The sequence below is a fragment of the Brassica napus genome, unplaced genomic scaffold (assembly GCF_020379485.1).
Source record: "Brassica napus cultivar Da-Ae unplaced genomic scaffold, Da-Ae ScsIHWf_550;HRSCAF=826, whole genome shotgun sequence".
NCBI classification, from domain to species: domain Eukaryota; kingdom Viridiplantae; phylum Streptophyta; class Magnoliopsida; order Brassicales; family Brassicaceae; genus Brassica; species Brassica napus.
In genome coordinates, this window is record NW_026016614.1 from 58,813 (window position 1) to 80,176 (window position 21,364).

Consider the following 21,364-nt stretch of genomic DNA (forward strand, 5'->3'; position numbering starts at 1 on the left):
CAATTTTTTATATTATTAGCTTTAATAAAATACATGTTAATTTTTATACATGTATTATATAGTTTGCTAATGTTAACCCTTGTTACTAACATATTATATTCTGAACATAAATACTTCTGAAAATAAAATATATAAATTTAATAATTTAATATAGTTTATCATGATTAGTTCAATATAATAATTTTCTCTTAATATGATTGATTATGATTATATAATAGATAAAATAAGATAAAACTTTTATTCTTCATTTTATAAAATATATTAACTTAAAATCATATTTTAAAACTAATTACGAATTATAAAAAATATTTACATATAATTTTTGAAAATTAAGATCTTGTTAAAATCTTTTAAACAGATTTGTTTGATTTAAAAAAAAAATAGTTATATTTAAAATTAAAAGATATCAAAAGATATTATGACTAAAGTAGTTCAAAGATTATATATATTATTAATATTAATAAAATACATTTAATATATTTTTTAAATGGTTCAAATTAAAAAATCTCACATGAAAGAAGTCATGATTTCTATTTTAATACAACTCATTATATATATATATTGGTTAAATTATTTAAAACAGTTCAGTATTTTGAACTATACAATGGTTTATATTACTACTATGTATAATTTATTAAGGAATCAAATATGAGTTTGTTAACCAATCCGGTTTTATAGGAGTTGATTGTTATATTAGGAATGATATATTATTAAGTCATATTAGTAGGAACAAATGAATCATAACTGATTTCTAATGAGAGTCCATTTTTTAAAATATCACACATGAATCAAGGTTGTGACTTCTGTTTTAATATATAAGATATGATTCACCAACCAATAAGATTTTGTTATTTCATATTCGAAATCTTTTAAAGAAGGAAACAAAATATTTTTTCAAGCTATAAGTTGTATTATATTTTTAAAATAAAAAAGTAAAAAGAAATAAACTAAAAAATATAGTAATTAAAAAATATATTTTTTTAACGTCGTCAGCAAAATAGTAAATCCTAAATCCTAATCCCTAAACCCAAAATCCTAAACCCTTGGGTAAACCCTAAACCCTTGGATAAATCCTAAATTCCAAATCAAAAACACTAAACACTCAAAGGTTTAGGGTTTAGGATTTAGGGTTTAGGGTTTTAGTGTTTAGTGTTTTTGATTTAGAGTTTGGGATTTATCCAAGGGTTTATAGTTTGCCCAAGGGTTTACGGTTTATGATTTAGGGTTTAGGGATTAGGATTTAGTGTTTTGCTGACGACGTTAAAAATTATTTTTTTTTTAAATTCATTTTTCTCTAACTACTTTTTTTCTAATTTCTTTAAATCTTTTTATTTTAAAAACATAATATATCTTGACAATAATTTTTTTTTAAAATATCGAATTTGAAATAATGAAATTCTATTGGTTGATGAACGTAGAGGTTCATCCAAGAATAACTCTATTTGTACCTAAGATCATTGACTTTTAATTAAATTAATCGGGTGACTATAAGGTTTCTTTGAATATGTCTTGTTTGAATAGTAAAATAAAGAAAGACTGCAACAGAAAAGGGGTTCATCAATGTAGTTAGTGTTGGCATGAATCTGAACCACCCCTCTAATTTGTCACATAAGCTACGGTTAACTGTGGAAGCACCGTAGCCTAGTGGTTATTGTTTAAAGGTTTCTACACCCAGGTCTAGGGTTCAAATCCCAGACTATGCAATTTCTTGCAGATTGCACAGGAAATCCAGGTTTCAATTCCCGGAGCAAGCGATTTATTCAACAATTATGCGATTACAGAAGAAAGACTTACAAGGATTTCTCAACATGGTGCAAATAAATCCGGTCAGGCGTGATCTTCATAGGACGGCTCAAATGATGCAGTTAGGCGTAGATCCTCATAAGGCAAGTAGAATTGTCGGTTATCGAATCGTCTTTGAAATCTTTCTCATAATTGTAATATTTAAATAAATCCCCGACAAAAAAAAAAAGCTACGGTTAACTAAAAGCTATTTCACATAAGCTATACGGTTAAAAAAAAAGATAAAGCAAATTTTTGATACTCTTAAAATCTCCACTAAAGGCTTGAAGATTTGTGTGAACAAACAAAAATCTTCTTCTATTCTGTTTTCAATATTAGGAGAGATGTAAACTGACAAGACTTCAACCCCTCTATGATTCACAACTCTTCATGTCATCGGTTTGTTGGTGGAAGAGAGCACAATGGTGACATTGTTGTTGTGAGGAAGTGTTGGAACCACCACGTCTTCAATTTTGAAGTTAAGGAAATGTTCATCCAACAATACAACCATCTTGTCTAGTTTCTCGGTGTTCTTAAGCACAAGTTCCACTAATGAAGCCACATGCTCAGATTTCAAATCCTTACGGTACTTGTTCCAAGAGGCTCCATCTTTTGATCTCCAGCATTTGTTCACGTTAAAGCCTTGTGATTTCAAGTACTTGTCAAGAAACTCCACCTGTATAATAGAAAATACAAAATCGGTTCATGGATATATTCGAACTCGATGATAGCTGTATAAAAGAGGTTAATGGTGAATATACCAGCATGTAGAAGCGAACCCTTCCTTCTACTACGGTTAACTTTTCTAAATCAGGTGAGTTTTGTAACAGTCTTTCTATGCCAGGAATAATATATTGACAGATCTCTGTATCAAGAGTCAATGCTTTGACCTTGAACATCGGGAAAGGAACACCATGAATCTCAGCAAGAGACAAAATCTAACAGAATAAACAATTCAAACGTTGATCGGTAAAAGAACACCAACTGAGTTTTAGGCATTAGAGACATTAGAGAATGCAATATATAATATGAGCCCAAAAACATATATACTTGAGTAAAGTTTTTTGTGACGTTTTTTTAACCATGTGATCTACCAAAAATTTTACCTGAGTAAAGTTTCTCCCAAGCGTAAGCTTCTCTGCGTTCTTTAACTTTTCTAGCATCTTTAGCACCATGCCTTGGAGAAAATCACCATTAAATTCACGGTACAATGAGTTTTTTGTGATGTCACAATTGCATGACTCCAGATTAGCTTCGGTCAAAGAAGCGACATCAACCAAAGTACATGATAACTGAGAGTCATGCAATTTTAGACAATGGATGTGTGGTGCCAAAATCTTCCTTGGCCCCTGAACCGGCAAGTGACGTATTACTTCTAATATTCTCAGACGTAGAAATTTGCTGAGATCAAGAATCTTTAGTTCACCGCATTCATACAATCTTAAGTATTTGAGAACCGGACAACCGGATAGAATCTTAGCTAAGAATTCATCAAAGAGACTACAATTAGTCAAGGATAATTTCTGCAAGGATGTCCAAGATACAGTGTACTCGAGAGAAAAAATCGTATGTCGATCATAGCTTAACGTAATGTCAAGTTGCTTGAAAGAATAAGTGTAGTAGAAGAAATCAGGAAGCTTATATTTATAATAATGATGAAGAAAATCCAGGGATAAATTCTCAACGTCGCGTGACATGGCGCCCTCGATCCAACTATCAATGTGGGGAATGTTCCCCATCATGGTGGTTATAATGAGGTGAAAACTCTTTGTCTTGGTAGCTTTGTAGCGAGTTAGGGTTTCGTTTACCGATGCTGCCGTCAGTGTATCCACATCTAAGGAGATAGAAGGTATCTCACACCATACATGCCTCCATCGTCTAGACAAGAGGGAAGTAGTTATGGCTAGTTTGGTTGGAATAAAGCATAGTATGTTTTGGAGGATCACATCTGGTAAAGTGCTGATCAAGTCTACATCTCCTTCGATTATCTTGTCGTCGGCCATCTTCATCTGGTACATATATTCTTAGAGCTCAACTTTTATGTATATGGCACTCTTAAAAACCATATATAATCTTATCTTTCTCAATCTTAGTGAACCTCATATTATCTCACAGATTTTATATTAGTAGTTTAGTACTGTAATCTAGTTTTATTAAATAGATAACTTTTATTTTTAAACTTAAGCAACTCACATAATGGCATTTGGCAGTAAAATATCTAATGATTTTAATTTCACATAATGAAAACATTTGTTGGTTAATAAATAGTTTCAGATTCTCACGTATTTGTATTTAATTAAGTATATAATTTTTTTATAAAATATTAATTTAATTTGGTTTAAAACTCAGTTAAGATACTTTCAAAATGAAGCTCTTTCTATATTTTATAAAAAAATTATAATACAAAAACGTTAGAATCTGAAACTATTTATTAACCAAAATATGTTGTCATTATGTGAGTAGCTTATGGCAGATTTTAAGCTCTTCATTATGTTAATAAAGAGCTTCATTTTAAAATTATCTTAACTGAGTTTCAAACCAAATTGAATTAATATTTTATAAAAAAATATATAGTTAATTAAATACAAATACGTTAGAATCTAAAACTATTTAATAACCAACAAATGTAAAAAGAAAAATAGCTGAAAAAATTTTTCGTTTCCAAACTAGCTTATAATGGCCAAAATGACCAAATTAAATTTCATTAAAGAGGTATAGCATAATTACGCTTATTTCTACAAACATATTAAATAGCTAAATATTTAAATAAATATTTTTAAACATTTGATTTTTTCTCTTTATTTTGGAAATTATTTTTTATAAAAAAATTTAAAAAAAATTCTTTTAAATAATCTAGGAAACATTAATAAATGTGGTTGATAAATTCTTGATTTTATGTTATATCCTTAATTAGAAAATATTACTGAATAAGTATAATATCTTCATAATATTTAGAAATATATTGATAAATATGTATAATATCTTCATAAAAATTTATTTAAATAAATTTGTTTAAGAAAAAAAAGAGTTGAATTATTTCAAGTATCAAATGTTTCTTGTTAATGAGTAAGGAAAGGTTGAATAGGAATCATTGTGGGTTTATAAAAAAAAAGAAAATTATCTATGCAAGAATCAGTTAAAGAAAGTATTGTAAAGAATGATTTAGGTCATTTGATGGTGATCTTATTTGGTTAGTCAAAATCAACATCACATGACCGTTTATTTATTTGGCTTAGTCTAAGATCACCATCAAATGATGGTTTATTTATTTGGCTTAGTCAAAGATCACCATCAAAGGACATTAAAAGTTTAGGAGAGGTTATTGGGAGATCAATTTGTGTAGAGTTTATGAATTTTGAGAGTTAATAGATTTTAAAAACTTATGTAGATTGTGAAAATTTATATACGTTGACTTATGAAATTTGATCATAACTTTTTTAGATTGATATAAATTCTCAAGAATTTTTATTACATCTTTTCTATCATTTTTTTGTAAAATAAATATAGAATCTATTTATTTTCTAAATTATATAGCATGATTATTTATTTTGTTCTTTCAAATTAAAAATAAAATAATACCGATACATACAAAATTGAAAAAAAAAATTAAATAGCCATTTTAAAAACAAATTGTCACAAAAAGAGCATAAGAAAAAAGAAAATGACTAGAAGAAGTTTCATTAAAAAGGTAAAAGATCATTTTACCCCTTTCTATATAGATGTATAAGTAATAAAAAAAATAAAAAGTTGTTTTATATAATTTTGAATTATATGTTTTCAAATTCGAACATTTTTATTATTTTTCTATTTTTTTACAAAAATATTTTTTCTCAAATTTTCTTTTTAAAATTCGAAAATGTTTTTTGAAACTATTTTTAAAAAATATTTTAAAATAAGATTTTTAAATGTAATTATTAATATTTTTATTAAAACAATAATATTTTTAAAAATAATTATGTATTCAAAAATGTAAAAGTATATAAATGTAGTGAATTATAGTTTTGAACATATAATTTGGATTTAAGGTGCAATAGATATTTGGTAAGAATAATTATTTTGTTTTCTAGTTTTTTACCACAAGGATTTTGAAAATCACATGGATACATATGATATTTTGAAAGTTGAGTCTTATGAGTAAAAATGAATAGAATTCATCTCCCAATAACACTAGATTTAGTTAGAATTAGAGAATCAATAATAACTAAATTTTTTGAATAATAAAAGATTTGAATGGATTTTGAAATTTTTTAAACCAATAACAATGGATAGTAATAAGATTTTTGAAATCCAATAACCAATAACAATGGATTCTTAAAAATTTTAAAATTCATGAGAATGTATTTACCAGTAGCCCCCCCCCCCCCCCCCCCCCTATTCTAAATTAATTGTAAATGCATGACTAGTTTGGATGACAATACACATCTGAAAGCTAAAGAATTTTTCTTTCTTAGCTACAGTTTTAATTAGCGTTAGGGCAAATAAACCGAATCCGAAAATTTGAACTGAACATGATCCGATAAAAGTAAATCTGAACCACTTTGAACCTGAAATAAATAGCGAAAATATTTAGTTCTACAGTATTTTGTGTTATAGGTTTTATCCTAACCGAATCCAAACCCGATCCCAAACCAAAATGGATATCCGAAAAGTCTGAAATATTCAAATCTCAAAAGAACTTGTTCTAAATCTGATGTTGATCCATAATATGTATCCAAAGTACACTAAGATATTATTAAGTACCTAAAATAATCATATATTACATGAATAATTAATCTAAATGCTTTAAGTTTAATATATGTTTTTGATATTTGGTCAATATTGATGTTTTTATATTTTGACAATTGCATTTGAAGTTCAATTATAATAAGTTTATGTCTAAAGTTTAAACAATGTTTCAAAAAATTTAAACAATGTTTCTTAAGTTTATAGAGTTGATAGTTCTTAATTTTATTTTATTTTATTTTATGTTTCATTATGTATGATTTTTGCTCTCTTACAAAGCTTTTATTTTCCATGATATGTCTCATGTTGTCAAATATAGTACAAGGACAAGTCTCGAGGTGTCTCGTATGATTGATAGACGAGTTTCTGAGAATTATTTTAAAAGACAACAATATGGTTTCAGAAAGTTAATACACAAATTCATTGAATAGATTAGAAATATATTGAGTTTAATCGAGTACAAGATAATACTTTTAGAAATCGATAATCTGATTAATATCAGAAACCGAATTTATTTCGGATTTAACCAGATCTTGGACATGTGACTAAGTTCGGACTGAATCCAGACAAAATCCGATCCGGACTTTTACAATATCTGCTGAAATCATGAATCCATAAACTCAAAATTCGAATGAACCAAATCGAATCCCGAGATCCTGATTGCTCAGCCTAGTTTTAATTGAAGGAAGAAAAAAAAACTTTAGTAGACTTTTTAAAGAAAAAGAAAAATAAATGGATTCACTAGGATATTAGTTACAATATATCCGACTGAAAAAACTTTCTCTCTCTACCGCTTCGCAAGGCGATTTCCAGAACTCTCTAGGAGAATTTCGATCGATCGCGAATCCTGTACCAAAATTTCAAGCTTTCATCATGCAATCTGAAAATCAATCTCCTGATCCCAATCAGGACAACTACCAGCAAGCAGATCCTACAAAAATCATATGGAAAGCTCTACAGGATCTCAAGCTTGGAGCAGACAAAGAGAGGTGGATCGTTCATGAGGATGCTCAGAAGAAGTTTGCAAAAGACCATCGCCTCTGTCTGGTAGCTAAAGGTCTTAATCCTTTCCATCAGAATCCAGCGGGGATAAAGGTAGCTCTGCCGAGGATTTGGCAACTTGTTGGGAAGGTGGAGAGACAAATCAATGATGATGGAACCGTTAACTTCTACTATCAAAAGGAGCATCATCTCCACAACGTATTAGAAAAGCAACGTTACACCTACCGAGGGTGGATCGTCGCTCTGGATCGTTGGTCGAATAGAAATCACCCGAGCTTCTTGAGGGAGATCCCTTTCAAAGTAAGAATCTATAATCTTCCTGATATGTATCGTCGCCATGGAATGGTGGAAAGTATTGGATCAAAACTGGGATATGTTGATGAAGTCTCTATCATAGAACCCTCTACTACAAAGGAAGCTGAAGTCTGGGTTAAAATCCTTTTTGATGAAGATGATGTTATTACTCTTGCAAGAACAGTGGAACTTCTGAAGGATCAGCCACCAGTTGAACTTGAATTTCGCTACTTAGGCCTTCAAAAGTTCTGTATGCTCTGTGGAAGTCTAAAGCATGGATATGAAGCTTGTGATGTTTCTCCTCAACTGCAACAAAGGCAATATGAGCTAATGGACATTGGCTCTAATCCTTATGTAACTGCTCAACAAAGAAGTGCGGCAATTGAGGAGTATATTACTTCAAGGGAGGCGGGTCAGTCATCTGGTACTGCTGTAAGTGAGTACATCAATCTGAACCAGAGTCATGATAATAGCGTCCAGACAGATCAGCTCAACAATACAGAAGAACAGGAGCGGACTGTAGGTACGGTTACCCTTGTGCAAGAAGTGTTGCCTACGCCTAGAGGAACAAGTTTCCAGGAAATGCAGCAAAGCCACTTGGAGCAACCCCCGCCTCAACATATGGAGATATTACCTACCCCACCTGAGCAAGGTACAAAGAGGAAGACTCCAGATGATCCTCATTCTCAACATACTTCATCATCAGCGAAAAGACAAGAGACTGAACATCCTGATTATGGTTTGATGGTTCACCTTAAACCATCACAGGCGCCATGAGGATCTTACACTGGAATTGTCAAGGTTTGAGAAGCCCCTTGACAATTCCCCACTTAAAGGACATCAAAAAGTCCTATAATCCAGAAGTAATGCTTCTCGTAGAAACTAAGAATGTAGATATTTTGGTACAAGATTTAGCTAGGGATTTAGGTTATAAGAATTTTTTTGTAATCCCAGCTAATGGTAGTAGCGGCGGTGCGGCTTTCTTTTGGAATGATGGGGTTGGGCTTAGTTTTTTGGGTAACCCCTCTCTGTATAATACTGACATGTGTGTACAAGAAGGCACCAATACTTTTTGGTTGTCTTATATCTATGGAAACCCAGTTGTAAAGTATCGTAATCGCCAATGGCACAGTATTATATCTTTTAAAAATGCAGGCTATCTGGAGAATAAACCGAGGCTGATGTTAGGTGATTTCAATGATATAAAGACAAGACATGAGAAGCAGGGTGGTTTAACTCGGTCAGTTACTTCTTTATCTCCTTTTAATAGAATGCTTTCTACCCTTGGTCTTCATGACATTAAAACCATTGGTGGAAATTTCACTTGGATTGGCAAAAGGTCAAAGTACTCGATTATGTCTAGAATTGATAGAGCAGTAGCTAATAGTGATTGGCTTGAAATGTATCCAACAGCTACTGTGACCCTTTTGCCTTGGATAGGATCTGATCACAGGCCTTTGCTTCTTAACACTGAAGGTACGAAATGGAAGAAGGTCAGCCTCTTCAGATATGACATGAGATGGAGACTACTGCCTGACTTCAATCAAGTCATTGAGCAAGCCTGGAATCAAGACTGTGCCAACGTCACATATGGAGACATTCATGCTATCATCAACAAATGTCGCAAAGCTTTGTCAATCTGGAGGAGCAAGAAGAACACTAATTCACAGAAGGTGATTGAACAACTAAAGATGGACATTCAAAAAGCCTATGAAGCTCCTGCTATTGATTATGTTCATCTCCAAACGCTGAAGGCTCAACTTCAATTACAGTACAGGTTAGAAGAGGAGTATTGGAGAACTAAAAGCAGAATTCTCTGGTTACAAGCAGGCGACAAGAACACGAAGTTTTTTCACGCCAAAACAAAACAGAGACGAAGCTACAATAGAATCCTTCACCTCCACGATGAAGCAGGGAAGCATTACTCCACTGTCAAAGATATCCATTCTCATATCCTCACTTATTTCAGAAATTTATATACAAGAAAAAGAATTATTATAGATCCCCACCTCATGAATGGTATACCTCTGACAGTTACAGAAGATATCAACAAAAGTCTTACCAGACCAGTAACAGAGAAGGAGATAAAAGATGCGGTCTTTGCTATGAATCCCGAGAAAACACCAGGTCCTGATGGCATGACGGCAGCTTTCTACAGACAGCATTGGGAAGTCATCAAACCAGGTGTTCTCTCATACATTAATCTTTTCTTTGAGCAATCCTATCTTGACCCTAGAATTAATGAGACCCATATATGCCTAATACCTAAAATTGAAAATCCCATCACTATCAAGGATTATAGACCCATCAGCCTAGCCAATGTAGCTTATAAAATCATCTCCAAAATATTAGCTGAAAGGTTGAAACCCTGGCTTCACAATATCATCACTGAAAACCAATCAGCTTTTATTCCAGGTCGTCTTATTACAGATAATGTTCTCATAAGCCATGAACTTATGCATTCCCTCCACACAAAAAACTTAAAAAATAAGTTTATGGCTCTTAAGCTTGATATTGCAAAAGCTTTTGATAAGGTTGAGTGGTCCTTTATTGATTTGGTGATGGAGAAAATGGGTTTCTGCAGACAATGGAGAGATTGGATTATGAAGTGCATCTCAACGGTCTCATACTCAGTTTTAATCAATGGAGAGCCATCTAGGACCATCAAGCCCCAACGAGGACTGCGCCAAGGTGATCCTATTTCTCCGTATCTATACATCATCTGCACTGAAGGCTTATCACGTTTAATCAAACAGAACATTCAGGAGAAGAAGATTCATGGGTTTCAAGCTTCAAGAAGTGGCCCTCCTATCTCGCATCTTCTCTTTGCGGACGATTCTCTCCTTTTCTGTAAAGCAACAGAAGAAGAAGCCATTAACATCTCTAAAATCCTCAAGACTTACCAAAAGGCTTCGGGTCAGGAAGTCAACTATAACAAATCGGCTATATCCTTTGGAAAAGGTACTCCTCAGAACCTTCAGGAAAGAATTGTTAATCATCTTGGTATAACAAAAATAGGAGGTTTTGGTCGATATTTAGGCTTGCCTGAATATGTTGGTAGAAATAGGAAAGAGGTTTTCCAATATATAGTCTAAAGGATTGAAAATAAATTAGAAAATTGGTACTCCAAATTCCTATCCCCAGCTGGTAAAGAAGTGTTGCTGAAAGCAGTGATCACTGCTCTCCCTGCTTACACAATGTCTTGTTTCCTGTTACCTAAAGTTCTTATACAGGAAATCACCAAAGCTATGAGGCGCTTCTGGTGGTCGGCCAATAAAGACAAGCATTCAATATCATGGATTGCATGGGACAAAATCACTGCTTCAAAGAAGGAAGGAGGTCTCGGTATTAGGGATATGATGGCTTTTAATAAAGCCTTGCTAGCTAAACAAGTCTGGCGCCTAATTACACAACCTTCTTCATTGCTAGCAAGGGTTTATAAAGCTAAGTACTATCGGAAAACGAACATATTGGACTCCAGGAGTTATCAAACCTCAAGCTTTGCCTGGAGAAGTCTAGTTCAGACCTTTCCTCTAATTACACGAGGGCTGAAATGGATCATAGGAGACGGTCAGAGGACTAGAGTTTGGTTTGATAATTGGCTTCCTGGTCCGCATAATGTTGCTCCTGTTGGTCCTGCTTCCTCTATTTTACCAAATCTGTTGGTCAAGGATCTTCTTGCTCCTTGTCTCACACGCTGGGACATTTCTAAGCTTCGGGCTTTGTTCCATCCTGAATATATCCCTAAAATTTTGAGTATTCGCTTGTCAATTACAGGGGCACATGATACTGCATACTGGATGTATAGCAAGACTGGAGCATATACCGTTAAAACGGGCTATCACATTCAGAAAGCTATTGACAAGGAGAATGCTCATAATCAGGTTCCTTCTGATCCTGTAATAGCTCAGCGTGATAAATATTTGTATAATTTATGGAATCTGAAAATTCCTCCAAAGATAAAACTCTTCTGGTGGAAGTGTATCCATAATGGTCTTCCTGTTGCAGAAAATCTTAATATCAGAGGCTGTAGAGTTTATAGGTACTGTCAACTATGTGGGGAGGAAGTAGAAACGGTGAAACATATGCTTTTTGGCTGTAGAGTTGCTAGAGAAGCTTGGAAACTATCACTGTTGAATACTTGTCCCCAATTTGATCATCTGAATACAACTCTTAGTCTCTTGCAGGAACTGATGGAACGTATGCAACAAGGCATAACTGATACACTTCCTTTCTACCTTGGGTGGAGATTATGGAAGATGTGCAACAAGCTTGTCTATGAGAACAAAAGAGATCACATTACTCAAGTTATCCATGCAGCGATAATGGATAAACAACTGTGGGAAGAGGCGCAAAATCATAACTCAGTCAATAATCCACAACATTCAACTGCAACACAATCTCAGATTGCCTTCCCTCTGAGTTCGTTTCTCCATTCTCTTCCCCAACGTATAGACCATTTCTGTATTGTAGATGCATCCTGGAAGTCACCAGAAGATCAAGCTGGTATAGGGTGGTCCTTAACAAGCATAGAAGGCACTCCTAGATTTCAAGGAAGCTCTGCAATCGAGCCTACCTCATCATCATTGGTGGCAGAAGCAATGGCCATGCTGCTAGCGGTTCAACAAGCGCAAACACTCAGGTACGATAATGTTACTTTCATAGGGAACTGTGGGGAGCTATTCAAATGCTTAAGAATGGAAGCTATGGATGGGAGAATGCATGCAACTTACATAAACGAGGCAACTTCCATAGTTAAAGATATAGTAAGCATTGCTAAGCAAAATAGCTTTTCTTTTCTTCATGTTCCTAGACACCTTGTTGTAACTGCTGATCAGTTGGCGAAAAAAGCCAGGTGGAATAAACAACAATATGTAATCACCTGGTACTAGCAATGGGCATTGTACAATCCTCATTTCTTATGAAATAAAAATGTTGACAAAAAAAATAAAATAAAAAATAAAATAAAAATACCAAGTGAGATTTTTGTATTGCTTGGGGCTGTTAAATCCTAAACCATTCTAAAGCAAAAAGATGTTTTCGATCGCAACTTCTTCGTCTTCCCAACTCTTCAATTTTCAAAATTCTCCGAAATCCTTTATCCCCGTCATGTCAGCGGCGTCTGGGTTCAAAACCCTGACGGAGAATTTCACTGTGAAGGTTCGTAAAGCAGAGAACCGCGAACTGAACGTCCCCCTGCTCTCCCCCTTCACCATCGCTTCGTCGCGCCTCGATTCCGTCGGAAACGTCGCGATTCGGATCGAGCTCAGCGGCGGATGCGTCGGCTGGGGAGAAGCTCCGATTTTACCCTCGGTGACGGCGGAGGATCAGCTCACGGCCATGGTTAAATCCCGGGAAGCTTGCGAGCTTCTCAAAGAGTTGCCGGAGATGAAGCTAGGTCACGTTCTTGAGGAGATCGGCGGGATTCTCCCTGGGCATCGATTTGCTTCTGTAAAGTCTCAAGCTTTTTAGTTCTTAGCTTGTTTTTTGCTTAAAGCGTTTAACTTTCATTGTAAATGTATTTGATGAAGAGAATGTTGTTTAATGGATGTGAAAGGTAAGAGCGGGGGTGGAGATGGCTATGATTGATGCTGCTGCTAAGAGCGTTGGAGTTCCCTTGTGGAAACTCTTTGGTGGTGCTTCCAATACAATCACCACCGATATTACAGTTTGGTTCTAACTCTTCCTGTGGTACATACAGTTCCCTTCATTTTCTTGTGTTTGTTTCATGATGGAACTGTAAAGGAACATTATTCAAGTATAGTTTCTCATAGATGTGGATTTGAATGATCTTTCTATGTTCAGATTCCGATAGTTTCTCCAGCTGAAGCTTCATACTTGGCTGCAAAGTACAGAGAAGAAGGGTTTAAAACCTTGAAGCTCAAGGTTGGGAAGAACCTTAGGGCTGATATAGAAGTTCTCCAGGCTATACGTGAAATCCATCCTACTTGTTCCTTCATTTTGGATGCAAATGAGGGTTATAACACAGAGGAAGCTGTTGAAGTTCTCCAAAAGCTTCATGGTAAACATAACTTTTTAATCATTTGCTGGTCTTCAGATATCCTGAAGTTGTTGTGATTGTTTTTTCTAGAAATGAAGGTTACACCGGTTCTCTTTGAACAACCCGTCCACAGAGACAACTGGGAAGGTCTCAGGCATGTGACTCGAGTTGCAAAGGACAGATTTGGAGTCTCGGTTGCAGCTGACGAGAGTTGTAGAGACTTGACTGATCTCAAGAAAATCATAAAAGATGATGTGGTAGATGTTGTTAACATCAAACTCGCCAAATCCGGTGTCCTCGAGGCCCTTGAGGTAATTGAATTGGCTAGATCGTCTGGAATTGGGCTTATGATAGGGGGAATGGTGGAGACTAGACTAGCAATGGGGTTCTCCGGTCACCTTGCTGCTGGCATTGGATGTTTCAGGTGCTGAATATGTAAAAGAACTCGTTTCTTGATAATCTGAATGTCAAGATTCTAACAATGTTAGACGTGATGCGCAGATTCATCGACTTGGACACTCCACTTCTTCTAGCTAGTGATCCCGTTCAAGGTGGCTACAAAGGTATCACTCTTTGTTTTCTTCATATTGCATCTTGTCCTGTTAAAAGTATGATTGGCTTGTAGCCCCATCTTCTGTTCAAACATAACTACTAATGAACTCGTTATGTGAAACGCTAACCATCGATTAAGATTCAAAGTCTAATGAGGGTGGTTTTTGTTGGCAGCACTGGGTGCTGTCTATGAGTTTACTGATGAAGGCGGTCACGGAGGATATCTTCACTGAATGCACTTGCTTTGTGAGGAGTCTACTAGAGTCCTTGTTTATGTAGTTCATAGGCTTTGATTGGTGACATGAGTTACAAATGATTAAGTTTGATTTATGTCCATAACTCAAAAATGTTACCAATCATGATTAATTTTTTATTTTTTGAGTTTGTGTTTGAGTTATCATGTGTTATCATTGAGGTACAATTTTGAGTTATCTCTTTAAAATTGGTAAATCAAATAATTAATCAACATCAAGCCATTTTGTATGTATTAGAAGTTGATGTGGTAGTTATTTTGTTTTCTACGGATTATTACGGTTACTTTTAATTTTTTTAACAGTTTAATATATTAATTGCATGGTAATCATTTCTCAGTTTACTTTCCTTCACTTACCAAACCATTGTAAAAAATCACGTAATTATGCACTAGTTAGTCAAACTTTTTTTTATAGATTTTCTTATTTGAAATTAATTATTATTTAAAAAAAAATTGTTAACTATGTTTGGTAACTCAAAATTTTATATACAAAATTATGAAAATATATAAATACCTTTCCTATAATATATATATATCGAAGTATATTTCTATAATATTTTTATTATATATTTTATATTTTCAGTCTATTTTGTTAAATCTACCATAAATGTTATTTTTTGAAATAAAAAATACTACAATTTATACATCGAAAGTGTTACCAGTCGATTATTTTAAAAAATAATAACTCATATTTTTACTGCGAACTCACTACATAAATCTGCAGTTTTTACCACATAATTTTTACTGCAAGTTACATCGGATTGTAACTTTTATTGTAAATCAACTCTAATACAACATGTCACCAGTCGGAGCCATAGTGAACCAACCTCAAGTTTGATGTTAGTTTTTGTGCTTAAGAAAAGCATTACACCTTGCCCTAAATTTCCAGTTTTCGTTAAATAAGTGAATGTAACTTGCAAGTTTTGTAACATGTGTTCCAAATAAATGTAAGACATTCATCACATTAAGATTGGTTTGTTTCTGAAACACTCGCAACAAGCAGTCAAATTCACAAGTGAATAGCTTATAGGTCATATAACTCAACAGAAGTCGTACTTGTTTTGGGGTATTACATTTTCAGAGTTATTCATTGTTTGTTGTCAACGACTTGCATAGTGTATTGAAGTCTCTCTTTTTAGTCAACAGTTTATTGTAGTCACTTACTAAAATCATTATTTATGTAAATAGAAATTAACAAAACAGCTTATTGTAATTGGAAATCAAAGAGTGAAATTTTTCAAGAGCGGAAAAGTCAAAATGAAATGCTTTTCTAGCGGAGAAAAAAAGAAGAAGACGAGTGTACAGTGGTAGTAGGTGTGGTGGTGGTGACCGGTGAGGCGTGGAAATCTTAGTAGATGTATAAATCTGATAAAGGTCCAATTTACATAATTGTATAATTTTTTAAGTTTTAATATGAAATTTTTGGAAGTAGATAAATCTACAAAATTTTCCTGAATTTTTTTTGATAAATTGTTTTTTCTTCTACAAAATAACCACGATAAGCTACAAGAAATACAAATGATTCAAAATACTTTTTATCATCTTTGATCTCCAACAAGCATTAAGATCGGATTATATAATATATTTTCAAATAAGAGGAGCAATAATAACAATACAAATCGTGACAATACTCACTAGGCGTGAGAATCTTAAAGTTCATATCACGATCAATGCTTTGGACCCACACTTTCTATTTCTCAATAATAAAAAAAAACGTCGTAACATCAAAATTCAAAGTCGAAGACACATGTTTGTATGATATACGCTCATGTTTCTTCTTTTCTTGCTAGATTAGTGATCTTTCTCCAACGAATGTACACGTTTAGCTATTCATCTTCTAGTTATGTTTATGTAAACCTTAATGAAATTGACAAAATCTTGTTACCAATGAATATTGAACAACTAATATTTCCATTAAAAGTACTACACAAAAGAGAGTAGGATATGTTCATTAGTTTACTACAAGTAGCGCAAAAAGAAAAAAAAAACTACAAAAGAAAGTTTCAATGAGTGATTGTGGCAATGATTATCCCCAAACGCACGCTTAGATCTTCTCAAGATATCATCATTTTGTATAGAAAACTAATTGATTATTGTTCTTGTTAACATATTGAATTAGTTATGTTCATATATACATATACAAATGCATTTCTCCATCATATTATTATTATCACAGTGTGTGTGGTTGATAGAAGTAATAATGACGGTAAAGGGAGCCGGCAACATATATTGGGACGACACAAGTCCACGCTTCGACCCCACTTTTCATTTGTTTTATCTTAGATTTTTTTGTTCGGTTAACCTAACACGTTATGGTGCTATAGGTATAGTAAGTTACGATCCTATATCGTATTTCATGTGTGTTTGATAATGAAAACATCGTTATACTTATAGAGAATTCGTATTAGACAGTTGTTTTTCTTTGGTTGACAATCTACATATAGAGATAGAGTTAGCTAGAGATTTAGATATATATATTTAATAACTTAGTATACGTATTAAGTGGTGATTTATAAGTTTCTAAGTGCCTTTTTCCCCACTTTTGGTGCTACTTTTCCACTTAGAAATAAAAAGAGGCACATATAAGTCGAAGAACCCCCAAGAAAAGTATTATTTGAAATTTGTATACTTTTCCCTAATTTTGGCCATTAATCTTTGATTGTTTAATGTTCTTTAAGTCAACTGAGTAGCCAAAAAACAACAAACCAATTTCGCCTATGCTCTTTTATATATAGATATCAATCTTCAAAATGTTGTAGCTCAGTATTTAGGATTTATAACTCGCATTCAAACTGGCTTGAATGATAACAATATTTTCAAAACTAGTAACTAAAGAATCTATTCGCCTGAAACATATATAGATATATAACACAACACGTTAGAACCTTAAAATTCTGATATTAAGTTTTTGATCAACCACTTGACTACAGAAACTACTAGATTATACAATTATATTGCTAAACTAAAATGATAAGACGCCGCACTATAAACAAGCGCACTAACAGATTAATATTTTGAATATTATTTTCAATCCATAATTCTTCATCAAAGTCTATACATAAAATACTAACAAATTAAAAGAATGTAAGAAAAGAGCTTCACTTTGCATCTCTATAAATAGGAAGAGGTGCACATATCAAAAACCACAAATACTAGAACACACTTCCATAAACTCTCAGAACAAACAAAAGAAGAAAAATGGTGATGATCAAGGCTTCATGGGTGTCCCTTTTCGCCATCGCGGCGGTTCTCCTAGTGATTCTAGCCCCGGCGGCAGAAGCAGTGACGTGCTCGCCAATGCAGCTAAGCCCATGTGCGCAGGCGATAACGTCGTCTTCTCCACCGTCAGCGTTGTGCTGCGCGAAGCTGAAGGAACAGAAGCCATGCCTATGTGGGTACATGAGAAACCCTAGCCTCCGTCGCTTCGTCAGCTCTCCCAACGCTCGTAAAGTCTCTAACCGCTGCAAGCTCCCCATCCCAAGGTGTTGAATACTCAAAGAGCTAAACAGCGTTTGCTATCTGCGATCATCCTATACGTGTTTCAATCCTACTTTTGGTGTGTGTGTCTAAGTAGTAGTTTAAGCAAGTGTTACCCTTGAGAATAACAATGTGTGATGATGCTTGTATGCATCTTATTTCAACTTTTGTTTTTGCTGTCTTTTTCTGGTTTATTATCAATGTAGAGACGTGTAATCAATCATTGAGATGGTATGATATAAGAAAAAAATATTTCATAAACACACAAAAAGAATAAGATTATGGGTACATGAAAATCACACCATCTCGTTTGGTCAGAGACGCAAACTCCAACTAGTATCATCATAAGAGCAAATCTGGGACTTCGACTGGTTTTGTTACACTTGCTTCTTTTCCTCTTTGCCGTCGTGAACTACGCTTACTACTTCTCTCACCATTTTTCTTATTCTTCTTCTCTCTTCTTGAGCTCTGTTCGATGTTCTCTGTATCAACATTCATCTCGTGGTTCTCTTTTACTCTTTCCTTCTCCTTCTCCTTGCCTTTCCCTTTCCCCATAAGAGCGGTTTGGATGGCACGTGACAAAGACTCATCGTTACTACTACTAGCGTCTGGCTTTCTCTTTGGTTCATCTCCTTCATCCAGTTTCACCACTACAGGTCTTGGTTTTGATATCTTTTTCTTGGGTTTAAACGAGTCCACAGATATCTCATTCGCTGGTGGGTATTCGTTTGACGTGTTGTTATCGTTGCCTTCTCTGTCGTTGTGGTCTTCGCTTTTCTGAGAGGAGAGATAGTACAGTCCATGGCGCTTTCTGTGTTCTGCGAGTAAGGATGAAGATTCAAGTGGAGGAGGTAAAGACGATGAGGCTTCTTCTTGATCTCTGATTCTGAGTTTGGCGACAGAGAAGCTGACTTTGTCTGAGGAGTAATCTGATTCCGCCATTGGTTCGAGAACTTCTCTGCAAATCTCTTGTAGACCTTCAAGATTCTCATTCAGCTCTAACCCTTCTGGTAGAGGAACTTTTTCTTGTGCAGTTGAAGAAACAGGGCCAAGCTCTTCTGAGAAGACATCTTCCATGAATGCTATAGCTCTATGAGCTTCTGTTTCACTGTTTTGTGAGGTTGCTTTCTCAGCTATTTCATGCTTTATCATACCAATGAATCCTAGAACGTTCTTAGCTCTCTCTTGCACTTCCACGTCTATGGTTCCGGATAACGAGCACAATCCCAACTCAATCATATTCACCAGACTCGATATGGAGTTGTATGTGAAACCATTCACCACTGAATGACCAGAGCTAGTAGACTCCTGAGCCAAGGGCGGGGAAGTGGGCTCCTGGGCTGAGAAGTATGCCCCGAGACTGAAGACAAGAACTTTGAAAGCTGAATGTATGTAGATTGCTCTAATTGAATCTGGTAAGAGACAAGTACGTGGCTGCAGGAGCGCCTCTGCAATCTCATAAGGGGACTTAGAGAACTCGACGTATTCCCCTGAAGCCCAAGCAGCTGCTGACAATATCGGGTGCAAGAACTGATTACCAAGCAATGCAGGATCAATAAGCAGGGCTCTAGAAACCCGAACCAGCTCCAGTCTAGCATCTTTGACCCTCGTACCGATATCAATCAACTGATGCTCAATTTCTTTCCCTCTTTGACAATGTGGGACTCTAGCCATCTCACCGAGAAGAGACACGTACCAATCGAAGTCAACTATGATCTCATACGAGTCCCTCGAGCATGCCACTAGAATGGAACCAATAATCTCGTTGCAGAACAAAGGGTCAGACTTTAGCGCATAGTTCATCAGAATCCGGGATATCTCAGTCACGTTATCTTCATTCACCATAGCCATTAAAAGATGCAACGCCTCGAGTTTAACATTTGGATCCTCATCGCTCATAGCCTTCACAACAGCTTCTTTGTTCTCCAAAACAGCCCACAAATGCTTTCCAGCAACAATCGACAACGCATGAAGACCGAGATACTTGAGATTCGGATCATCATCCACAAGAAACTCCCTAATCTTAGCAACCGCGAGCTTCAAAGCTGTTTCCTGATCGCTCAAGCTACTAAACACAGTTCTAATACACTCAAACAACAAAGACTTCCCCACATTCTGTTTCCTCATATGCTCACAGACCGGATCAGCCACCTTCTTAGCCAACCTAGGCTCAATAGAAGCCAATTTAGCAAATATCTTAAGAACCTTAATCAGAACCCAATTGTTCCTCGAATCTACAAGAATCTTGTAAAACTCAGGAGCTAAGGGAAGATAAGATCTTGGATCCTTTGCTGTGAGTTCACAGAACACTCCAACCACAGCTGATAGAAGCTGAGGATCAGAGCTCTCAAGATTCTCAACGAGACGCTTGAAACATACCTTAACAGCGTCAGGATACTTATCGAAAACTCTCAAAACCACACCTATAGCTTTCTTCCTAACCAAAGCCTTACTACTACCTAACAGCGTAAACACCTCAGAGGTCAAATCCCTAGCTAGATCATCAGTCCCAATCCTAGCCAAACATTCAAGAGCGAGACTCACCTCGTGCTCGTTCGAACTATTCAGATCCTTCCTGAGCTGGTTCGTGATCAGAAGCATAACCGGCGTCTGATCGCTGAACGACTGAGCAATCGCGTGGTAACCGATCCTCTTGTGCGCGAATCGAGATGAGGAAACGACCTCCACGGCGTGGAACGCCGCCCAGGCCATGTCGACGCCGTGGAGCGCGGCGAGGTAGGAGAGTTTCTGGAGGGCGACGGATTTGGTGGAGAGATCCGTCAGCTTGATCTCGCGGCGGATTTCTTCTAGGGATCTGGAGATGAAGGTGGATTCTCCGAGGCGTAGGCCTTTGATCAGATCCTCGAGGCTGCGCTGGAACAAGCTGTCCATGAGGGAGTTTGAAGACGCCATTGGAGAGAATGGGAACGAATCGGGATGATGTGATAGTTGGGGGTTTATGATTGGGATCTGAAACGTGGCATGATCGGAGATAGTTTCGCGGAGCGATATCGGAGATCAGATTCGCGAGGGTTTTTCAAGGCGATGGTCGCGATTTTCAGAATCCTGGATCCTCCTGTGAGAATCGAACGGAACGGAGGAGGAAGGAGAAAGCTATTATGGGTTTTTTGGAATTATGGCCCAATCTGCTTTCACTTGAAATAAATGGGCCTAAAGAATAATAAAACGATCCATTAGTGGGTTAGAAATAAATGGACGTAAAGAAGACTTGTGTTATTTTATACTCGATATCTTTTGAAAAAGAAATAGAATATTATCAA

The 21,364-nt window shown here is 35.4% G+C and overlaps 6 protein-coding genes across 7 annotated transcripts; 4 read left to right on the forward strand and 2 right to left on the reverse strand.

The window, feature by feature from the left end:
* Positions 1-1,458: 1,458 nt before the first annotated feature.
* On the reverse strand, positions 1,459-4,432 carry LOC111216075 (putative F-box/LRR-repeat protein At3g18150). The gene is made up of 3 exons (XM_022720361.2): positions 2,889-4,432; positions 2,544-2,720; positions 1,459-2,458 (listed from the first exon to the last, which is right to left on the reverse strand). Exons 1-3 carry the CDS (start codon positions 3,798-3,800, stop codon positions 2,171-2,173), a joined length of 1,377 nt encoding a protein of 458 aa, XP_022576082.2. The 5' UTR covers positions 3,801-4,432; the 3' UTR covers positions 1,459-2,170.
* A 2,945-nt stretch (positions 4,433-7,377) lies between these two features.
* LOC125604439 lies at positions 7,378-8,577 on the forward strand. The gene has a single exon (XM_048774832.1). It carries the CDS (start codon positions 7,378-7,380, stop codon positions 8,575-8,577), a length of 1,200 nt encoding a protein of 399 aa, XP_048630789.1.
* A 494-nt stretch (positions 8,578-9,071) lies between these two features.
* LOC125604440 lies at positions 9,072-12,692 on the forward strand. Its single transcript, XM_048774833.1, has 2 exons — positions 9,072-10,761; positions 10,945-12,692. Exons 1-2 carry the CDS (start codon positions 9,072-9,074, stop codon positions 12,690-12,692), a joined length of 3,438 nt encoding a protein of 1,145 aa, XP_048630790.1.
* Positions 12,693-12,789: 97 nt separating this feature from the next.
* LOC125604436 (L-Ala-D/L-amino acid epimerase-like) lies at positions 12,790-15,593 on the forward strand. Of its 2 annotated transcripts, XR_007336208.1 has the most exons (7): positions 12,790-13,251; positions 13,358-13,468; positions 13,606-13,822; positions 13,892-14,225; positions 14,303-14,364; positions 14,528-14,639; positions 15,425-15,593. XR_007336208.1 is itself a non-coding variant. In XM_048774830.1 (6 exons), exons 1-6 carry the CDS (start codon positions 12,835-12,837, stop codon positions 14,584-14,586), a joined length of 1,200 nt encoding a protein of 399 aa, XP_048630787.1. In that variant the 5' UTR covers positions 12,790-12,834; the 3' UTR covers positions 14,587-14,750. The 2 variants fall into 2 exon arrangements, 1 of the variants encoding a protein (XP_048630787.1); XM_048774830.1 differs by lacking the exon at positions 15,425-15,593 and having other exon boundaries at positions 14,528-14,750.
* A 2,140-nt stretch (positions 15,594-17,733) lies between these two features.
* Positions 17,734-18,344, forward strand: LOC106451951 (non-specific lipid-transfer protein 2-like). Its single transcript, XM_013893946.3, has one exon. It carries the CDS (start codon positions 17,805-17,807, stop codon positions 18,093-18,095), a length of 291 nt encoding a protein of 96 aa, XP_013749400.2. The 5' UTR covers positions 17,734-17,804; the 3' UTR covers positions 18,096-18,344.
* On the reverse strand, positions 18,297-21,195 carry LOC106451950 (AP-3 complex subunit delta-like). The gene has a single exon (XM_048774829.1). The coding sequence runs from the start codon at positions 20,994-20,996 to the stop codon at positions 18,426-18,428; it is 2,571 nt and encodes an 856-aa protein (XP_048630786.1). The 5' UTR covers positions 20,997-21,195; the 3' UTR covers positions 18,297-18,425.
* Positions 21,196-21,364: the final 169 nt, after the last annotated feature.

Bases quoted from the DNA above. Each gene is read 5' to 3' on its own strand.
- LOC111216075 (XM_022720361.2), bottom strand. From the start codon at position 3,800: ATGTACCAGATGAAGATGGCCGACGACAAGATAATCGAAGGAGATGTA. The intron at 2,721-2,888 runs GTAAAATTTTTG...TTATTCTGTTAG, and splicing joins TTGGGAGAAACTTTACTCAG to ATTTTGTCTCTTGCTGAGAT. The intron at 2,459-2,543 runs GTATATTCACCA...TCTATTATACAG, and splicing joins GGGTTCGCTTCTACATGCTG to GTGGAGTTTCTTGACAAGTA.
- LOC125604439 (XM_048774832.1), top strand. From the start codon at position 7,378: ATGCAATCTGAAAATCAATCTCCTGATCCCAATCAGGACAACTACCAG.
- LOC125604440 (XM_048774833.1), top strand. From the start codon at position 9,072: ATGCTTTCTACCCTTGGTCTTCATGACATTAAAACCATTGGTGGAAAT. The intron at 10,762-10,944 runs GTACTCCTCAGA...TCCTATCCCCAG, and splicing joins GGCTATATCCTTTGGAAAAG to CTGGTAAAGAAGTGTTGCTG.
- LOC125604436 (XM_048774830.1), top strand. From the start codon at position 12,835: ATGTTTTCGATCGCAACTTCTTCGTCTTCCCAACTCTTCAATTTTCAA. The intron at 13,469-13,605 runs GTTTGGTTCTAA...TTCTATGTTCAG, and splicing joins CAATCACCACCGATATTACA to ATTCCGATAGTTTCTCCAGC. The intron at 13,823-13,891 runs GTAAACATAACT...TGTTTTTTCTAG, and splicing joins AGTTCTCCAAAAGCTTCATG to AAATGAAGGTTACACCGGTT.
- LOC106451951 (XM_013893946.3), top strand. From the start codon at position 17,805: ATGGTGATGATCAAGGCTTCATGGGTGTCCCTTTTCGCCATCGCGGCG.
- LOC106451950 (XM_048774829.1), bottom strand. From the start codon at position 20,996: ATGGCGTCTTCAAACTCCCTCATGGACAGCTTGTTCCAGCGCAGCCTC.